Genomic DNA, 17,133 nt, shown 5'->3' with positions numbered 1-17,133 from the left:
GGAGAGAAGACTGCACAAGGGCATGAATACTGGGAGGCATGGGTCATGGTGTGGTGGGAGGAGGTGGCATCTTTTGAGACTAGCTACCACACTTGCTGTGTAACTGTGGGAGAAGTACTTAACCTCTCTGTGCCTGTATTCTTTTCTATAAGGGTTAATTGTTCCTACCTCATAGAGCTTCTGTGAGGAGCAAATGAATTAATAATGTACAGAAAGCACTTAACAATGTGCTATGTAAGGAGTAGCTATTGTTATTACTCAAAAGAGTAAGCAGCAAACTTTTTTCTCTGATTAATCTCTGTATCCCAAAGTCTATGAAATGTTTTGTGATCATGAGCTGCTCCATATGCAAAGCAAGTGAAGTATCTTTTGTTTCATCAAAAAAAAAAATTTTGTTTTCCATTGAAAAGTCTAGGTTTTAAGTTTGGGCAAAAGCAGTCTTCCTCGTGATCAATTATGCAATTATAATATTAATAAAAACTACAAATAGCTGCCAGGGCCTGGCAAATGCCATTCTGAGTCACGGGATGATGTGCTCACATTAGGGCCAGAAGCAGCAGCACTCGTGGTGTGGAATTTCCTGTGGCACTGGCGGAAAAGGGGCCATGAATGTGTTTGTCAGCAAACTTCCCTGAAACAAAAAAGAAATCAGGATTTCCTGCTCAAGCCCCAAGTAGCGAGTGGCGTCCAGTGCCTCACAACCCAACCGCAATGGGCCTCAGCATTGGCTAGAAAACAGGATCTGCCACACATCAGGGATTGGCCCAAGCCTCTGGGGATGGACACTTTTCTGTTGCTGCCAAACCCAAACAAAGCTCAGGGACAGGTCATTGAACACGAACTCTGCATAGGAAAATGGCTTCATGACCCAAGCCTGTGGATACATGTTCTATTCTACCGAATGCTCCACGTCATCCATCCCCTACCTCCTACCCCTCAGCAGTCCACGTGGCCTTCAGGACAAAATCCAGTCTCCTGCCACATGTGCTCCTGCCACGGACCCATGTTCCAACCACATGCACAGCTCCCGTTCCTCCAAAGGGCCCGTAGCTCACACTTCTCTGTTCTTGCATGCTCTCTTTCTGCTGTCTAGGAGAGGAACGATCGTAGGGGCAGCCACCATGACCTCTCCCTTGACCACGCGCCAGCCAGATACTGCGGTAGGAGCTCCGCATCGTCACCTCACTTTGTCCTTCCCTGGCTCACGATGCCCATCTATCTGGCAGGCTCTGATCAAGAGCCCTTTGTAAGGACAGACGTATAGATCAGTCGGATAGAATCCAGAGTTCTCAGATTTTTAGGAAAAAAAGACTCATTCCTTTTTGCGTATGTGGGTGTTTTCCTCTCAAAGCCTTCTCGTTACCAAAGCCTGAGAGGGGAAGTCATTCTTATCTGGACATCTCTAAATGTTCTCTCTCCTTTCCTGGGCAGCCTTCAAAATCCGGTCTTTTGTCTTTCAAGTTCAAAAAACTTGTCAAGTAGATGATTTTGTACTTCCCTGATTGTGGTCTGTTTGCGCCTTTCCTATTTTTTTTTTTCTACACCCTTATTAATCACAGCTTGGATTTCCAAGCCGTGTTTCTTAGCCCTGTCAGGCGATAAGACACAATTCTTTTGTGACACAGATTGAGACTCCCTTATCTGAAATGCTTGGGACCAGAAGTGTTTTGAATTTCAATTTTTTTCTGATTTTGGAATATTTGGATATACAATATGAGATATCTTGGGAATCGGACCCACGTCTAAACACAAAACTTATTTATGTTTCATATATTCCTTATACACATAGCCTGAAGGTAATTTTATATAATATTTTAAATAATTTTATGCATAAAACAAAGTTTTGACTTTGTTTTGACTATGACCCGTCACATGAGGTCAGATATGGAATTTTCCACTTGTGGCATCACATCGGCCCTCAGAAAATTTTGGATTTTGGAGCACTTTGGATTTTGAATTTTCAGATTAGGGATGCTCAACCTGTGTTATGTTTGAGCACCTTAGCTGTGTTGGCAGACCCTTGAAACAGCCTTTGCATGTTTATCCCTGCCATTATTCAGTGCCTTTTTTATTCTTGAGGGCTTTCCTTGACATTGCCAAACTTAGGAGGATGTAAGGATATTTGTATGTAAATGTTAAAATGACAATAAATGATTTTGAAGCTCCTGTTGCTGTCTGTTATGTTATTTGAAATGCAGTTAGAGCCTGCCTGTTTCATGCACTACTGTTGCCTATTGCTTTTCCTAGCAGGACATTTTCTACCCTTTTAGTTTTCATCATCTTCTCCATTCCCTTCATTGGCTTATAATGAATAGGCTGGGATTAAGAGACAAGGGCTTAAACATCAGGAAGAGACACTCTCAAATTTTCATCTGACACGCTGATCTTCCTGGGAAAAATAAGTAGATGTATTACAAAATTCAGATCGAGTTTTTTTCCTTCTAGAGTTAGTTAAATTTTTAAAAGGGAAAAATTATACTGTTCTTGCCACCAAAATGAAATCTATTGAAGGCTACATAAAACCTCCTGTTCTCAGGAAACCACAGGAATAATCTACAGTCAAAATAGCACTTTCAAAATGCCATTGTGCTAAAAAGATAGACAAGTACACCGGCTGCCACATTATAATTTTTTGAAGTGTTCTCCCCGTTAGACAGGGGTGTTATGATTGAAGCCAGAACCCAGAGGGCCGTACTAAGTAGCTAGGAATACACTAGTGTTCATGCCAAATCCAGAAATAAATCCTAGATGATGTTTAGGTTCAGCATGGCATAAAAGGTATCCTAGGAAATAGTCCAGGAGCCAGAATAACGGGAGATTAGGAATGAAAATAAGGACGTGGGTGTGGATAAATGTACCTTCTTTTCTCGTTACGTAGAGTCCAAAACCTGGCTGCTGTCATCAGGGACAAAGGATGTTCTGAAGAGTAAACCAAATCAGATTTTACCTACCCACTTCATGAAAATAATTTAGAAAATCTTAAGAATCCAAACATTCTTTCACTGGTTATTAAAATGCAAGAAAGATAGGTATAAGAGTTTATAGGACTCTCAGGTAGCCATTACTTGATCGGAATAAAATGATCATTATAAATATATCAGAACATTGTTATGCCTGCTTGATGAGAATTTAACCCTTTTTTTTTTTTTTTTTTTTTTTGAGACAGAGTCTTGCTTTGTTGCCCGGGCTAGAGTGAGTGCCGTGGCGTCAGCCTAGCTCACAGCAACCTCAAACTCCTGGGCTTAAGCGATCCTACTGCCTCAGCCTCCCGAGTAGCTGGGACTACAGGCATGTGCCACCATGCCCGGCTAATTTTTTCTATATATATTTTTAGCTGTCCATATAATTTCTTTCCATTTTTAGTAGAGATGGGGTCTCGCTCTTGCTCAGGCTAGTCTCGAACTCCTGAGCTCAAACGATCGGCCCACCTCGGCCTCCCAGAGTGCTAGGATTACAGGCGTGAGCCACCGCGCCCGGCCGAATTTAACCCTTTATGGCAGCTAGGAAAGGCACAGTTTAGTAACTAATCTTTTGTTTCTAAAGATTTTCTGCTGACTATAATTAAACCGAAGAACATCTGAAGGGTAAAGAGCTTCCATATGGAGTAACATACTGAAAATTGCTCCAAAATCAATTACTCTCATGGGTTTCATTCCTATAGATCCTACCCAGGGGATGTGGAAGACATTTACGTCCCCAGGGCGCTGACCATGCACTCTTGTTTTACTCAGGAGCTCAGGGCAGTCCAGCACCAGGCAGGGAGGCAAGGGGCACAAGTGTTGACTTCTAGGGTCACTGATAAGATCCTGCTCATGAGAAGGTTGTGCTAAAACACATTCTAATTGGTAAAGGGCATTTCTAACATAAGAGTGGGTTTGTGGCTCATGTCTGTAATCCTAGCATTCTGGGAGGCTGAGGTGGGAGGATTGCTTGAGGCTGGGAGTTTGAGACCAGTCTGAGCATGAACAAGACCCTGTCTCTACAAAAAACAGAAAAAATTAGCCAGGCGTTGTGGCACGTGGCAGTGATCCTAGCTATTTGGGAGGTTGAGGCAGGAGGATCGCTTAAGCCCAGGAGTTTGCGGTTGCAGTGAACTATGATGTCGCCACTGCACTCTAGTCTGGGTGACAAGAGCCAGACCATGTCTCAAACCCAACACCACCCAATACGAACTATCAAGTTTGAAATGAGACCATGTATCATGGAGAAATGTCAAGTGTTTCTCCTTGTGACCTACTGTCTGGCCTAGAGAAGCGGAATGGCTATGAAACTCCCATGTCCTCCTTGTGATCACACGTGCCCTCTACCCAGCACAAAGTAAAACGGAACCAGGCTTATGATTTACAAGAGACAGAATTAACAAAGAAGAATGCAGACATTGGGAAGGGGAGTTTCATGACTGGGACCCAAGTTTCTGAGCCCCCATTTGTGCGTTCATCACTAAGGCATCTGGACTCCTTCCTGGGGGTAGGTCCTCACTGGGCATCAGGCCACCTGGCCTCAGAGCTCTGGGGCCCTGGGCAACATGCTCGAGGGCTGCCCGTGATGACGGGAGGCACTCTCCAGTGCAGGGCCACCTTCCCCTGTTCGACCACCAGCAAAGCTGCACAATGCTGAACTGCCCCACCTTCCATCAGCCTTGTCCCAGGCTGAGGGGGAGAACACTGGGTTTGGTGTAGGCAGTGGGTCTTCCTGCGGGTGCTCAGCAGTCCCCACTTGCCTCTTCCCGCAGCTATGCCCCCTTCCCACCAAGCTCTCAGCCCAGGGCTTACAGTCTTCTGGCACGCTATGGGGTGGACAGGTTCCCACACACCTTCACCTTCAGCTCCGCTGGGAGTAGTCACTCCTCTGGGCCTGTTCTGCAGATGTGGCACCTTTTAACAAGTTGGACTCTGTCTGCTCCCCAGGTGTTGAGCTTGGTCACCCACCTGCCCAGCAGTTTTGAGCTTGGTCACTCACCTGCCCAGCAGCTTTGCTGGAGGAGAGATGATGAGTGAGGATCTCCTTGGCTTCTGTCTGCTCATGACTGTGTTTAGGTTTAAATTAGATAATAAATCCTAAACGATTAGCACAAAGTCAAGGGCTCAATACACAGTGGCTGTTATCATACTATTATCAATACACACTTCAATAGAGTCTTTAAATATGTAGGCGGGACCTCCTGGATGAGGATCAGTTACTCAGCTTGCAGAGGGTTAATCCATCAACTGCGTGAAGGACAAGGGAAGGGCAGTGGAACATGGCCATCAGTGCCCACCTTCCTGGGCATAACACCTGTACGGGAGGCAAAGATCCACCAATAAAGTCAATGGGGGATGCTTTACGTGTCTGATGGGGTCACAGTTTGTACCTACCCTATTACCCAGTGCTGACATTAATTGCTGGCAAAGGTGGGGCTGTGGTCTTACAAAGCTGGAGGGACGGATGTAAGTATGAGCATGTGTGAGAATGTTGCACTGTTTGCAATAGTTTAAGCTGAAGCTGCTTTGAAGCACTACATATTCTTTGGTGTTAATGTGTTGAAGATGTCAGCTGAGTGACTCCCACCACCAACTGTGCCCCTAACACCATGTGGCACCCAAGCTTGGGAACCTGGCTGCAGTCCGAGGTGCTGTCATTGTGCCTCTGGGTCCTTCCCCACCTGTTGCTATGTCTGTCAGAGCGGCAGGGACCAGCCGACTGGCTGAAACCATATGTGCTATTTCTGTGCATAGGATGTGAGTAAGTACAAGCCACAGTTAAGTCAGACCAGGATATGAGTCAGGTTATATTAAAAAGTGCTACAAAGAACTGATCTTCAAAGCATACTGGGAGCATTACGCTGTGCTTCAACACTATTAGGTAGGAGCTACAGTCTGAAAGACCTATAATTACCATGCAAAGGAGAAACGCTGAGGAATATGGATGATCAGAATTGACCAGAGCCTACCAATGAAAAGGCATGGATACGGTGGAAGCCAAAATCTAGAGGTCTTAAAATTTAAGAGATAAAAGGAAAGATTTACCATGACCACATATTTCTCTAGTATACTTCAGTCAGAGACATAGAAGTAGTGAAATATGAGCAGCTCAGCAAAGCTATGGAACGTGGGCTTGCTTTATTTTCCTGCAGAGCAATCTTTCTGGGGCCAAGGGTAATAAACTGGCTCTTAAAAAATATATCTATTGGCACTGAGATATAAAGATACACACAAAAAGATGACCATCTGTAGCACCAATTGTCAGAGTAAAAAGTTATTGACAATCTTGATATCCACAAATTAGAAAAATAAACTATACTACATCCCTTTAATGGAACCCAAGCAGCTATTAAAAGGAATGAAATAATCTGAATATACTGGCACGGAATGACATCTTAGACTGTTACAGAGAAAAATCAGGTTGTAGAAAATGTGCATGGTAATCATATTCTGTTAAAAATATGTTTGTATATGCAACGTATCTCTAAGGAGCCAGAGAAAACCATTAATAAGTGTTATCTGTGACACCCTTATTCATTGTCTGAATCCTTTACAACAAATATCTATTACTTTTATAAGAGAAAATAAAACCAACAAAGATATTTACGAGAGAAGAGTAGTATTAATCTGTTTTTCCCCACAATTACAAGGTTCCTGGAAGCCTCTGGGGGGCTAATGACATCGTCAGCCCTCCACAGCTGCGAGTCCCCGGCCAGACAGCGCAGGCGCAGCTGGGTGGGCCCTGAGCTCTCTGCGTGCGGGTCCACAGAGGCAAGCGGAGTCAGCATTTCTGAAATGCCATGAGAAAGGAGGGTTTATTGGCCTTGGAAGCCCTTTCTGTACCCCTGTCACAGACCCCTTGTGTGGCCTGTGCAACTGCATTTCTGCTTCATGAGCTGTGGGGAGTTTGCTGCCTGGCTGTAACACTCGTCCGTGACTCCAGACAGGCCACTGCTCAACCCTGGCACACCCACACTTCCCAGCACGGTTTTACTGACCTGCTGTTCTACCGACCTGCTGTCGGAGGGATTTGGGAGAAGTGACAGCAGCAATTCATCTGCTCCACCTCCTCCCACCCAGCAGAGCCTTGAGGAACCGTCCTTTGTTTCAAGGGCCAGGCGAGGGGATTACTTGACCTGCCTGGGACTGCAGGACCCACCCTCACACCCTCCTGGTCAGGCATTTCCTCTTTTCTGTCTGCCCTGACGACCTCCTCTTCCAGGAGGGAGGGCAGATGCAGCCCCATGTGTTTAAACCACAACGCATGCCTAGAAACAGATGTTCCCTCGGCCTTGTCTTCTGAAGGCTGGAGAAGCCCAGATGTCATTGTTTATTACAAACACCTTCTATTCTTCGCAGATCTCCGGATACCTTACAGCCTCTCCCCACCCCGGAGCTTCCCTTAGACAATTCCCACTCCTCCTTCAGATCCTAGTTCCAGTGTCGCATCCTCTGGGAGCCTCTCCCAACGCCCCAAGGCCGGGCCAGGTTGGCGCCTCGCGCTTATCCCAGTTCTCATCTCAGACCATTTATTCTTATGACAGCATGATTCACGTCTGCCTTCCTCGTGGGACACGAGCCCGGCGAGGGCAGAAGCTGCGCCCTCTGCCCGGGTTTCTGCTGCATCCCCAGCATAGGCACAGAGGGGACCTTGTGCCTCCTTGCTACCAAGGAGACCCCAACAGAGGCGTGCTGGGTGGGACGGCCGCAGCATGGAGGGAGGAGGCAGTGAGGGATCTCCTCCTTCCTTGACCAGCTCACCACCCTATCTTCTGTCATATGTGCCCGAGTGAATAGCTAGCAAGGAGTATTTCCCCTCCTACTCTCTGAAGATTTATCTGAGGTGCATACAAGCAGTAGGTGGCAGTGTTTAAGGGAATTAGAGGTTATTGCTCAGACTCCACAAAGTTCTCAGTTGAAATGGCAGAAACTTTGATACTATGACCGCCTGGTTCTTTCTTGGGGCCCTGTGGCTGCCCAGGGACGCTGTGGGCTTCCTAGGGCCGCCCCTGTCCTGGAGGATGGAGTATGGTAGGGACAGAAATCCTCTGCTCACAACAGAGAGAGCCTCAGACAGCACTGGTGAGGGGTGGGGACGCGCACTGACCTCGGCTGATGCGCTGCTTCTCCCCCGAGAGGATGCCGGGGCTGTCGATGATGCTGATGCTCTTCAGGACCTGACTGGGCAGCTGGGAGCACATGAACCTGGAAGAGACGCAGGGAATGTGGGTCAGAACCTGGCACCACAGAGCGCTCTAATTGTGGGGCTCTCTGGGCTCACTGATGTCTCTGTAAAGTGGGGGCTTGAAGGAGCTTGACAGAGATTAAAGATGCAGAACGAAGCCGTCTGTCCCTCACTTGCCTGATACCATCTCCTCCTTCGGGGCCTGGTCCCTCCTGCCATAGTCCCATTCAGCCACCCTGGCATCGCCCCGAGGAAGGAGAGCAATGTGGGAGGAAAACTCCGGCCGGTGGGTCAGCAGACCCGGGCTCAGGTTCTGCCTGGGCTTTACCAGCAATTTGCTGTGGGACCTGAACAAGGGGTACCCCCCTTCCACCCCTGGGGCCTCAGTTTCCTCACATGAAGATAGAGGTGTCTGGACCAGAGTCCGGCCATGTCATTTTTAGCTTTCATACTGTAGATCTCCACAAGTGTCAGTAGGAAGCGTTTGTTACCTCCACCCAGACAACAGAGCCTGCGTTGGATCTCTGTCAGGCACTGTGTATGTTTTAAGGCAGACACTGAAGAGTGTCTCCCCTGTTCCTGTGTTATAAATGGCCGACTGCTGTATCTGTGTGGGCAGAAAGCTGAAAGCTCAATTCTTCCACTCAGTGGAAGTGGTGGGCATGACTCAGAAAGTAAGTACGCAGGGAATGCAGGATGGGAGGCCGGCCCAGCCTCCCCGGCACACGCGGCCAGCACAGCCCCACGCGGGGAGGACAGCCCTGAGCAAGAGAGATGCGATTACTGACAGTTCAAAATAACTGTCTTTGGAGGGGCTCCCGACAAGTTTTTCACACATTCTTTCCAGTATTTTCAAATCGGCCCTAGAATATGTAGGAAAAGATACTGTGATCCTTTTGCAGATTGAAAAGTTGAAGTACAAAGCAGTTATGGCATCTTGAGGTCCCACTGCTGATGCCTGGCTGGCTGGAGACTGCAATCTGGTATTTCTGATGTCAGTGGGTAGAACTCAACCAATAAGGTTAAAAATCTCATAATGTTAAAAATAAAGGGTCAAAGTAATTGAAGAGAAGCCCCCCATTTCTGCATGTCTCCTGCCCCTCCTACACCCCAACCTTTAAATAAACTCACCACCCTACAGTAGGAGAGCAGATTTGTGAGCATAAAGCACACTGGGACCCCTCAAGCATTCTCTGTGAGTCCACAGAGGGAAAACGCCATTATTCAAATCTCTAGCCCTGGGGTAAGAACAGAGTTCTGAGCGTATCTGTGCTGGACCACGCTTCTTGTCAGTGACGATTTAGTTTCTAAGCACGGGTCGTCCTTTCTGTCAGACGGCTACGGCATTGCTGACTGAGTTGCACCTATGTGAAACTACTTTACACAAGCTGCTGCTACGGAGAGGCTGACCTTTTCCAAAACCACAAGCTCACACTCAATATCCATTTTTCCAAAACACAAAACCCCTAGATTCTAGGGTGAGGCTAACGGAGGGCTTCAAAATTTACAAACTGTTCCGTCCCTGGGTGTAAAGTGACAGCCTTTCAGCAGCTCCCAGGCCGCCTGACACAACAGCAGAGGCCACACGTGTTAGCCTCAAAGACATAGGCAGTGAGGTGGGCTGGCGTCACCACACCACACACAAGGGGGCAAAGTGAGGGGCCAAGAACTGTGGGGGGAGGGGAGGAGGAACGGAGTAGCACTCTCCGGGGGCACCCTGAGAGTGGGTGGCTGGGGTCGTGTGTGCAGAGCTGGACTCCCCTCCATGGAAAAAACCACCCAGGGGTTGGGGTGGCCAGGAGAGCACAGACACAGCGAGCACTCGGGCGCTTGTGGTGCCACGGCTCACACTGCGAGGTCAGAACTCCATACAAATGTGTTCTTAAAAGTTATACTGGAATCAGGAAAAAACTCTAATCCTGTTCTAGCAATCATGTCTGAGCTTTCTGCGTTGAGAAGGAAGGTGCACAGCAAGGTTATTTACGTGTCTGTCACAGTCGGCCTCAGGTCAGGCCAGCCAGTCGTGCGTTTCTGCTCAAACGGTTCCAAGCACAGATGTGCTGTCCCAAGACAGATCTCCTGTCCCTTCCTGGAGTGACCGCCACAAGGTGTATCGTGTCTTGCTGTCTACACTTCACATTAAATACACAGACATGTGCTGGTTAGAACCGGGAGCCTCACACAGCTTTTATGACTATCTCCCCACCAGAAGCTGACCTGATCAATGTTCTTTTCTGAAGTAAAGGAAGGGGAGGGAGCGCCCAAAACCCTGCAGCAGCCCCCACTGCGCATGCTCTCCACGTGCAAGGAAGGGTCGGGGCAGCAGGGAGGGGCGTGGGGCAGAGTAACAGCACAGGCTGTAGGGTCTCAGGCAAGTTGCTGGGAGCCCTGCTGCACAGGGAAAGGAGAGGAAGGTAGGTTACTTAAAATTAACACTAAAATTCCAATTCAGTGATCAACACTTTAAAAACTAGACTTTTAAAAGAACCTGAGAGTACCTTAATACTGATTTTGATTTCTCAACAAAACAGTGATATCTGTAGTAGTTACAGTAATAATGAAATAGCACAAATACTGCCTGACCTCGTACTGTGTGTCAGGCACTGTCCTAAGCACTTTCCATGCACATTAACTCCATCCCACGGAGACCGTAGTGGTAGGGCTGTGAGACTGGGGCACAGTGGGGTCACATGTCATCACTTGCCAAGTGCCATGGCTGACAAGTGGTGGGGCTGGGACGTTAACCTGACAGTTCTGATTACAGAGCCCTGGTTCTCGACTGCTAGGCTACTACCACCATTGCACGCATTGGAACCACTGTTGTGTGCCTTTATCACACGCAGGGCAACATACTAAAATAAGGAGCGATGTGCCGCAGCCGTGGAACTTTTCCCTAAAGGCCCTTCCTTGTGTGGCTGGCTCTATACCCAGTGGTGTGTGGGGTCAGGGCAGGGAGCAGGAGGCAGGAGGATCACTGGAGCCCAGGAGTTTAAGGCTGCAGTGAGTTATGATGACATCACTGCACTCTAGCCCGGATGACAGAGTCCCTGTCTCAAAAACAAAGCTATATTGAACGACGCTTCATTTAATTACAAACACAGAGGTAACAAACGGAGCATAAGCCCGCAAGTTCCCTATGTATTTCATGATGGCTGGATCGTCCTGTGGACATAAGACAGTGGTTTATCATGATCCTCTCCACCGTCAGGCCTGGCTGAAATGACAGAGCACTGGAAGGACTGTTCGGATTCCTTCAGCACCTAAGGAAGTTTCAAAATTTCAATTCTTTTTTTTTTTTTTTTTTGAGACAGAGTCTCGCTTTGTTGCCCAGGCTAGAGTGAGTGCCACGGCGTCAGCCTAGCTCACAGCAACCCCAAACTCCTGGGCTTAAGCGATCCTACTGCCTCAGCCTCCTGAGTAGCTGGGACTACAGGCATGCGCCACCATGCCCGGCTAATTTTTTTTTTTTTCTATATATATTTTAGTTGGCCAGATAATTTCTTTCTATTTTTAGTAGAGATGGGGTCTCGCTCTTGCTCAGGCTGGTCTTGAACTTCTGACCTTGAGCGATCCACCCACCTCAGCCTCCCAGAGTGCTAGGATTACAGGCGTGAGCCACCTCGCCCAGCCCAAAATTTCAATTCTTATGGTTATTTTTCAAAAAGAAATAGAGGCTATTAAGAAGTAAATGAGATTAAGAATTTCTTCTATGGAAGACAACAATTTAAAAGTATACTACATTCTAAACTAAAAACAACGTCTGTAGTTACTGAATTTTTAAAAAATACTACCATTTTTCAGAAAAGTAGATTGAGGGAAAACATAACATCCTACTCAAAAGCAGACTGCAGGGGGGAAACGTCAGATCCTAATCCATGAAACTTCTCGAGTTGACCCAAATAGCCTGGTCCCTCAGAGGACACTGTTGGTTGTGTCCATCTCCTCGGTGAGGTGCCGCTGCCCCCTGACACAAGCTCTGGAGTGTCAGTCCCCACGCTCCCACGGAGCAGCTCCCAGGCAGGCCGCCTGCAGAATGCCTCCCAGCATTCTGGGCAGCGTGCTGAGGCTTCAGAATGTGCCATTACAGCCTTTCCATAGAACTGTCTTTGTTCTAGACTAAACTCCTTTTATTGTGGAATTCCTCTAAGTCTAACCTGCCTTTTTGGGAATTTATCTTCATTTCTCAGAAATGTACTGTAGACCCCTAACACTGTCTTAGACTGTGGCCCCTAACCCCCCGGCCGAGGACTGGGCCGCAGAGTTCTGCCAACCCCCTTTCTCCCTCCATGGAAAAATTGTCTTCCTTGAAACTTAGGAACTGGAGGGCCACACAGCAGGAAGTGAGCGGCAATCGAGCGAAGCTTCATCTGTATTTACAGCCTCTCCCCATCACTCGCATCACCGCCTGAGCTCCAACCCGCCCCAACCCCATCCATGGAAAAATTGTCTTCCATGAAACCAGTCCCTGGTGCCAAAAAGGTTAGGGACTGCTGGTCTTAGAAACCAGCCTTGGAGATTAATAAGACTCAATTCTCTACTGGTTTGCTTAAAGCTGGAGGGTGGTGTCACCTCCCAGGTATCATCAGGCACTACTTTAGGAAGTAATTCTTTTAAAGAATGCCCTGGGGGCAGGTGCCCAAGCCAACACCCACAAAAGAAGGCCAGGTAATGATGGACTGTCCCAGGGGAGATGCAGGTGTGGCTGCCTGGGGGAGAAGGTTCTCCATAGCAACAGCCAATTTCTTTCCTATTAAGTGTCATATTTTGACCCAGTTCCCAGAAAAGCATACTATGTAAAAAGAGGTTCGCCTTTAGAGCTACCCTGCTGATGTTCCCAGAAGCATGCCATAATCACGCACACACATTTGAGCACCAGCACTGACTGACCCTCCTTGTGAGGCAGCAGCACTGTCCTGGGGACACTACTTAATCAGGCTGTTTACTCTTAAGTAGCCATGAGCTTACGTGAGGCACATCTCTTACACTCGAGCCTGACGCATGCATGGCACCAGGATGGCTACAAGGACAGAGATGCCTCTTTGCTGATCCTCCACGGAGGCGCAGGGTGGTAGACAGGAGGGAAGGGGAAAGGGATCCTAGTCCTGCCTCTTCCTAATGGCCTCTTATTGAGCAAGTCACTTCCTCGCTTTCAGTTTTCTCATCTGTAAATTGCCACAATATTGTCTGTTTTATTAACAGCGCATAAGAAATTATGTAAACGATCACTATCATTTTCATCAACATTGTTGGAGGGCTATATTGGGGACAGCCTTAAAAGCTAAATAGGGGCGTTAGGCAACGAGTCTTAGTCCAAACACCACACCATTTGGCAGCTCAGGAGCAGGACTCTGCAGCCATTCCCAGCACTGCCACTTAGCAGAGTGACCCGGTGGACGTTAAATTAACCTTTCTATGCCTCATTCCTCCTCCCTACATTGGGGATAACAGTAGCAGCCACCTCACAGGGTTTCTGTGAGTGTTTAAAGCTAACATACAGGCCCGGCGTGGTGGCTCACGCCTGTAATCCTAACACTCTGGGAGGCCGAGGCAGGTGGATTGTTTGAGCTCAGGAGTTTGAGACCAGCCTGAGCAAGAGCGAGACCCCATCTCTACTAAAAAAAAAAAAAAAAAAAAATAGAAAGAAATTAGATGGACAACTAAAACTATATAGAAAAATTTAGCCTGGGCATGGTGGCGCATGCCTATAGTCCCAGCTACTGGGGAGGCTGAGGCAGGAGGATTGCTTGAGCCCAGGAGTTTGAGTTTGCTGATGCCATGGCACTCTAGCCTGGGCAACAGAATGAGACTCTGTGAAAAAAAAAAAAAAAAAAGAAAGAAAGAAAAAAAAAAAAAGCTAACATACAAGTAAAGTTGGGAGCAGTACCTGACACATAATAAATGCCATATAATTATTTGCTATTATTTTTCTATGTATTACTCTGAATTCAACGAACACTTGATTATATAACGCATGGGTTACTCCAGCAACTTTTAAATTCTGACATATGAGCCTTGCTATTCAAAATCTTTCCTGGATACTTCTTTTCCATACTCATTTGTTGTATGCTTGGGATTTGCAAAACACTTTTGTTAGGAAAGTAAATCATTTTGCCAAAAATAAAACAAGCCAGTAACTCCTCTTCCTGGTTTGTCGCTTGTGAATATGGACTTCACAAAACGGGAATTTGAAAAAAGTGGCAGCTTCTTTCTTTTTGAAAGCCTTTGTCAGGCAAAAAGAGCATATGACAAAGGACAGTGGTGACAAAAGGACAGGATTCCAGAGCAGCCTTCCCCAGAGATGGAGCCTGTGCCCTGCACTTCCCAGGGCCTCCAGGACCTTCCAGGGCACCCCTGATGGGGAAGCTTCTTGTCCACTTCCCCTAAACCCTGGTCCACTCTGCCCTGAGAGACCCAGAGGGCTGAACCTCTGGGGTTCCCCTACCCTGGGTGGGCTCAACCTCTACTTCTCCCACAGGGATTCTCTGGTGCCAACTGAGGCTGCTCTGGGGTTAAGGAGTAAACTCCTCCGAGAGAAGAGAATCCTGGAAAGAATCATCTGGACAGTGATCTGCAAGTCACCATCAGTAACAAGAGGGAACTTCTCTCTGACTCCATCTACATCATCCTCCAAGTTCCCTGGCTACCACTCGGATGCTTTCTTTGATTTGCAATAGGAGCACAAAAAACCCCTGAAAGGAGAGTTCAGATCCTTAGACAGTTCAGTTTTTCAAAGAAGGCACCTGTGGAGGTTGCCTGGGCCGCCCTTGGCAGAGCCACAGCACAGCACCCGGCACACCATTCCTTCCATAGTCCACGTGAAGGGTGCCCCCTGGAGTTGCGCAAGGAGGTGCCTCAGCCTCTGGGAGGACAGTGGTCAGCTGGGAGGGTCTGCTCTTATTTTTAAGAACATCTAGAAAGGAGAAGTACAGTTCAACCCTATCTGTTGTCTGTCTGTCAGCTCTAATTCTACTTCCTCTCCCTAAAGAGACCCGAATGACTCCACCCTGGCCCTGCACCTCCTACAACCCAGTCCCCAAACAAGCCCTCTAAAGCTAGACTGCAAGAGGGGAATTGGGGGCAGGGGGCGGGGTGGGCAATGATAGGAAAGAAGAGGAAAGGGTTAGAAAAAGAAGTAAAGGCTAGGAGTGGCAAAGAGGAAGAGGGGGAGGGAAGCGAGAACAGCAGATTGTCAGAAAGGGCAGGGGCGCTGGCTGGCTAGTCCCCACAGTGCCCCTCAGTGTCACTGGGAACTTCTATGAAAGGTTATGGGGGTAGCACAAATAAAACACATGTCCAGTGAAGACAGAACCACAGTAACCCCACAACTTTACGTCTATAAACAATGACATGTAACAAAATCTACTTTTTGTGTTTTGACTCTATTTCCATCCTGCCCTGCTCTAGCTCTAACGAATCAGGAAGCAGCTCGAAGCATGGGAGTGAGAAGAAAAGGGACAGCCAGTGGGGGAGGTGACCTGTCCTGGAGTCAGCAGGCAAAATCTGAGTGTCAGGTGAATCTGCGGGGGCTACGCTCTCTGACTGCAGGAGACCCCAGCACACCATGCCTGAGAGGTGGCCGTCTAGACTGCCGGTGACAGGGAGTTCCCTACCTTATGAGGCAACATGATTTATCTCTGTGCAGCTCATATTATTATAAATTTGTTCGTTATACTGTGTAGCCTTATAACGTCCAATCCTAGGCCTTAGCTTTGCCTTTTGAAGTGACTCACAATAGGTATAAATGATCATTTCCTATGGTAGTCTTTCAAACATGTGAATACAATAAACATATTCTCTATGACTTCTAGAGCAGACACTCTCTGTTCTTCTGTTTTTGAACCTTTACGTGTAATTGGCAATAATTCAAAGAAAAGGAAATAATCCAAAGAAATGTGACCAAAGATGGCAGTTTGCTGGTCCTTACCTATTTAGGAAAGCATTTCCAAAGCGACTAAGTTTCCTGAATGGCTTTTTGGGGTCCACGACTAAAGCATTTCCTGGGGTGCTGCCCTCAGTCTCTCCATACATCACAGCGATGAAGGAATCGGTGGTGGGCTCTGGACCAATCCTCATGCCTGGGAAATCCTGCTCCAGCAAGTATCTGGGAGAGGGGAAAGCAAAGAGAATTTAGTGTGCTATCATAAAGCAAGAGACCAGAAATCTGCCTGGGCTTACCAATTGTTTACATACCCATTTAAAAACTTAGAAATATAACCCCTAAGAAGAGCAGGGCAATCCTTGTTTGCATTTCCATTGACGCAACAGACACCACCGCAAAGAAGGTGCCAGCCAGCTCCTGGGCACCCTGGAATCCCTGCTCAGGCTCACCTCTCCTACGGAAGCTTCTCCAACCTGTGTGCTGGGGACATCTCTTCTGTATTCCCTGGGCACTCTGTGCCTGTGGCCAGCATGGTGCTTACCACGTGTACTGCACTTAGCTGCGGCCCCGTAAGGTGTCTGAGGTGATTAGGGTGCAGCCATGTCCCAACCCTGCTGCGGGGATGAACCTCACCTTATGATCCTCGCAGGGCTCAAGGGAAGAAATCTGCATGACTTTCTCCAGCTGCCCATTCCTGCCACTAATAATCAATTTGGTCCTAAAATATTTGTTTCTAAAAAGTCCTAACTGATCAAATGTAAGCCCAGAACCTGTGACTCTATTTCCAGGGATAGAGAGAAAAAACTGAACTATTGAATGTCAAACACAACTTTGCCATCGTTATAAGAATGATACATTAAGCCACTCTTTAGACCTACATTTTCTACGTAGATAAAATTGAAATTGTTCAGCAATCTTGGCAGGCTATATTTTAAACCTTTAATTGACGTCATTGTTAGTTTTAACGTCAAAGTTCCTACATTTCTGTGAAGTTGTGGAACCCCTGAATAGATAGATACATCATTAAAACACATCTCCTAAATTTATAGTAAACGTGAAAAAAATCTGATAAATCATGTAGCATCTATTGAGTGCTCAATATATGCCTG

General features: G+C 47.3%; 1 protein-coding gene across 1 annotated transcript in view; it reads right to left on the bottom strand.

Annotated features, from left to right (window-relative positions):
* EHD4 (EH domain containing 4) overlaps positions 1-17,133 on the bottom strand; it is a 70,754-nt gene that overhangs the window by 37,501 nt on the left and 16,120 nt on the right. The window contains exons 2-3 of the mRNA XM_069461204.1: positions 16,070-16,246; positions 8,068-8,165 (exon numbers count right to left, since the gene is read on the bottom strand). Coding sequence (XP_069317305.1) covers positions 8,068-8,165; positions 16,070-16,246 — 275 coding nt within the window. The remainder of the gene's footprint in view (positions 1-8,067; positions 8,166-16,069; positions 16,247-17,133) is intronic.

The sequence above is a fragment of the Eulemur rufifrons genome, chromosome 2, assembly GCF_041146395.1.
Source record: "Eulemur rufifrons isolate Redbay chromosome 2, OSU_ERuf_1, whole genome shotgun sequence".
Classification (NCBI taxonomy): Eukaryota; Metazoa; Chordata; class Mammalia; order Primates; family Lemuridae; genus Eulemur; species Eulemur rufifrons.
The sequence above is the reverse complement of the archived record's forward strand: the minus strand, read 5'-3'. Positions and strand labels throughout refer to the sequence as shown.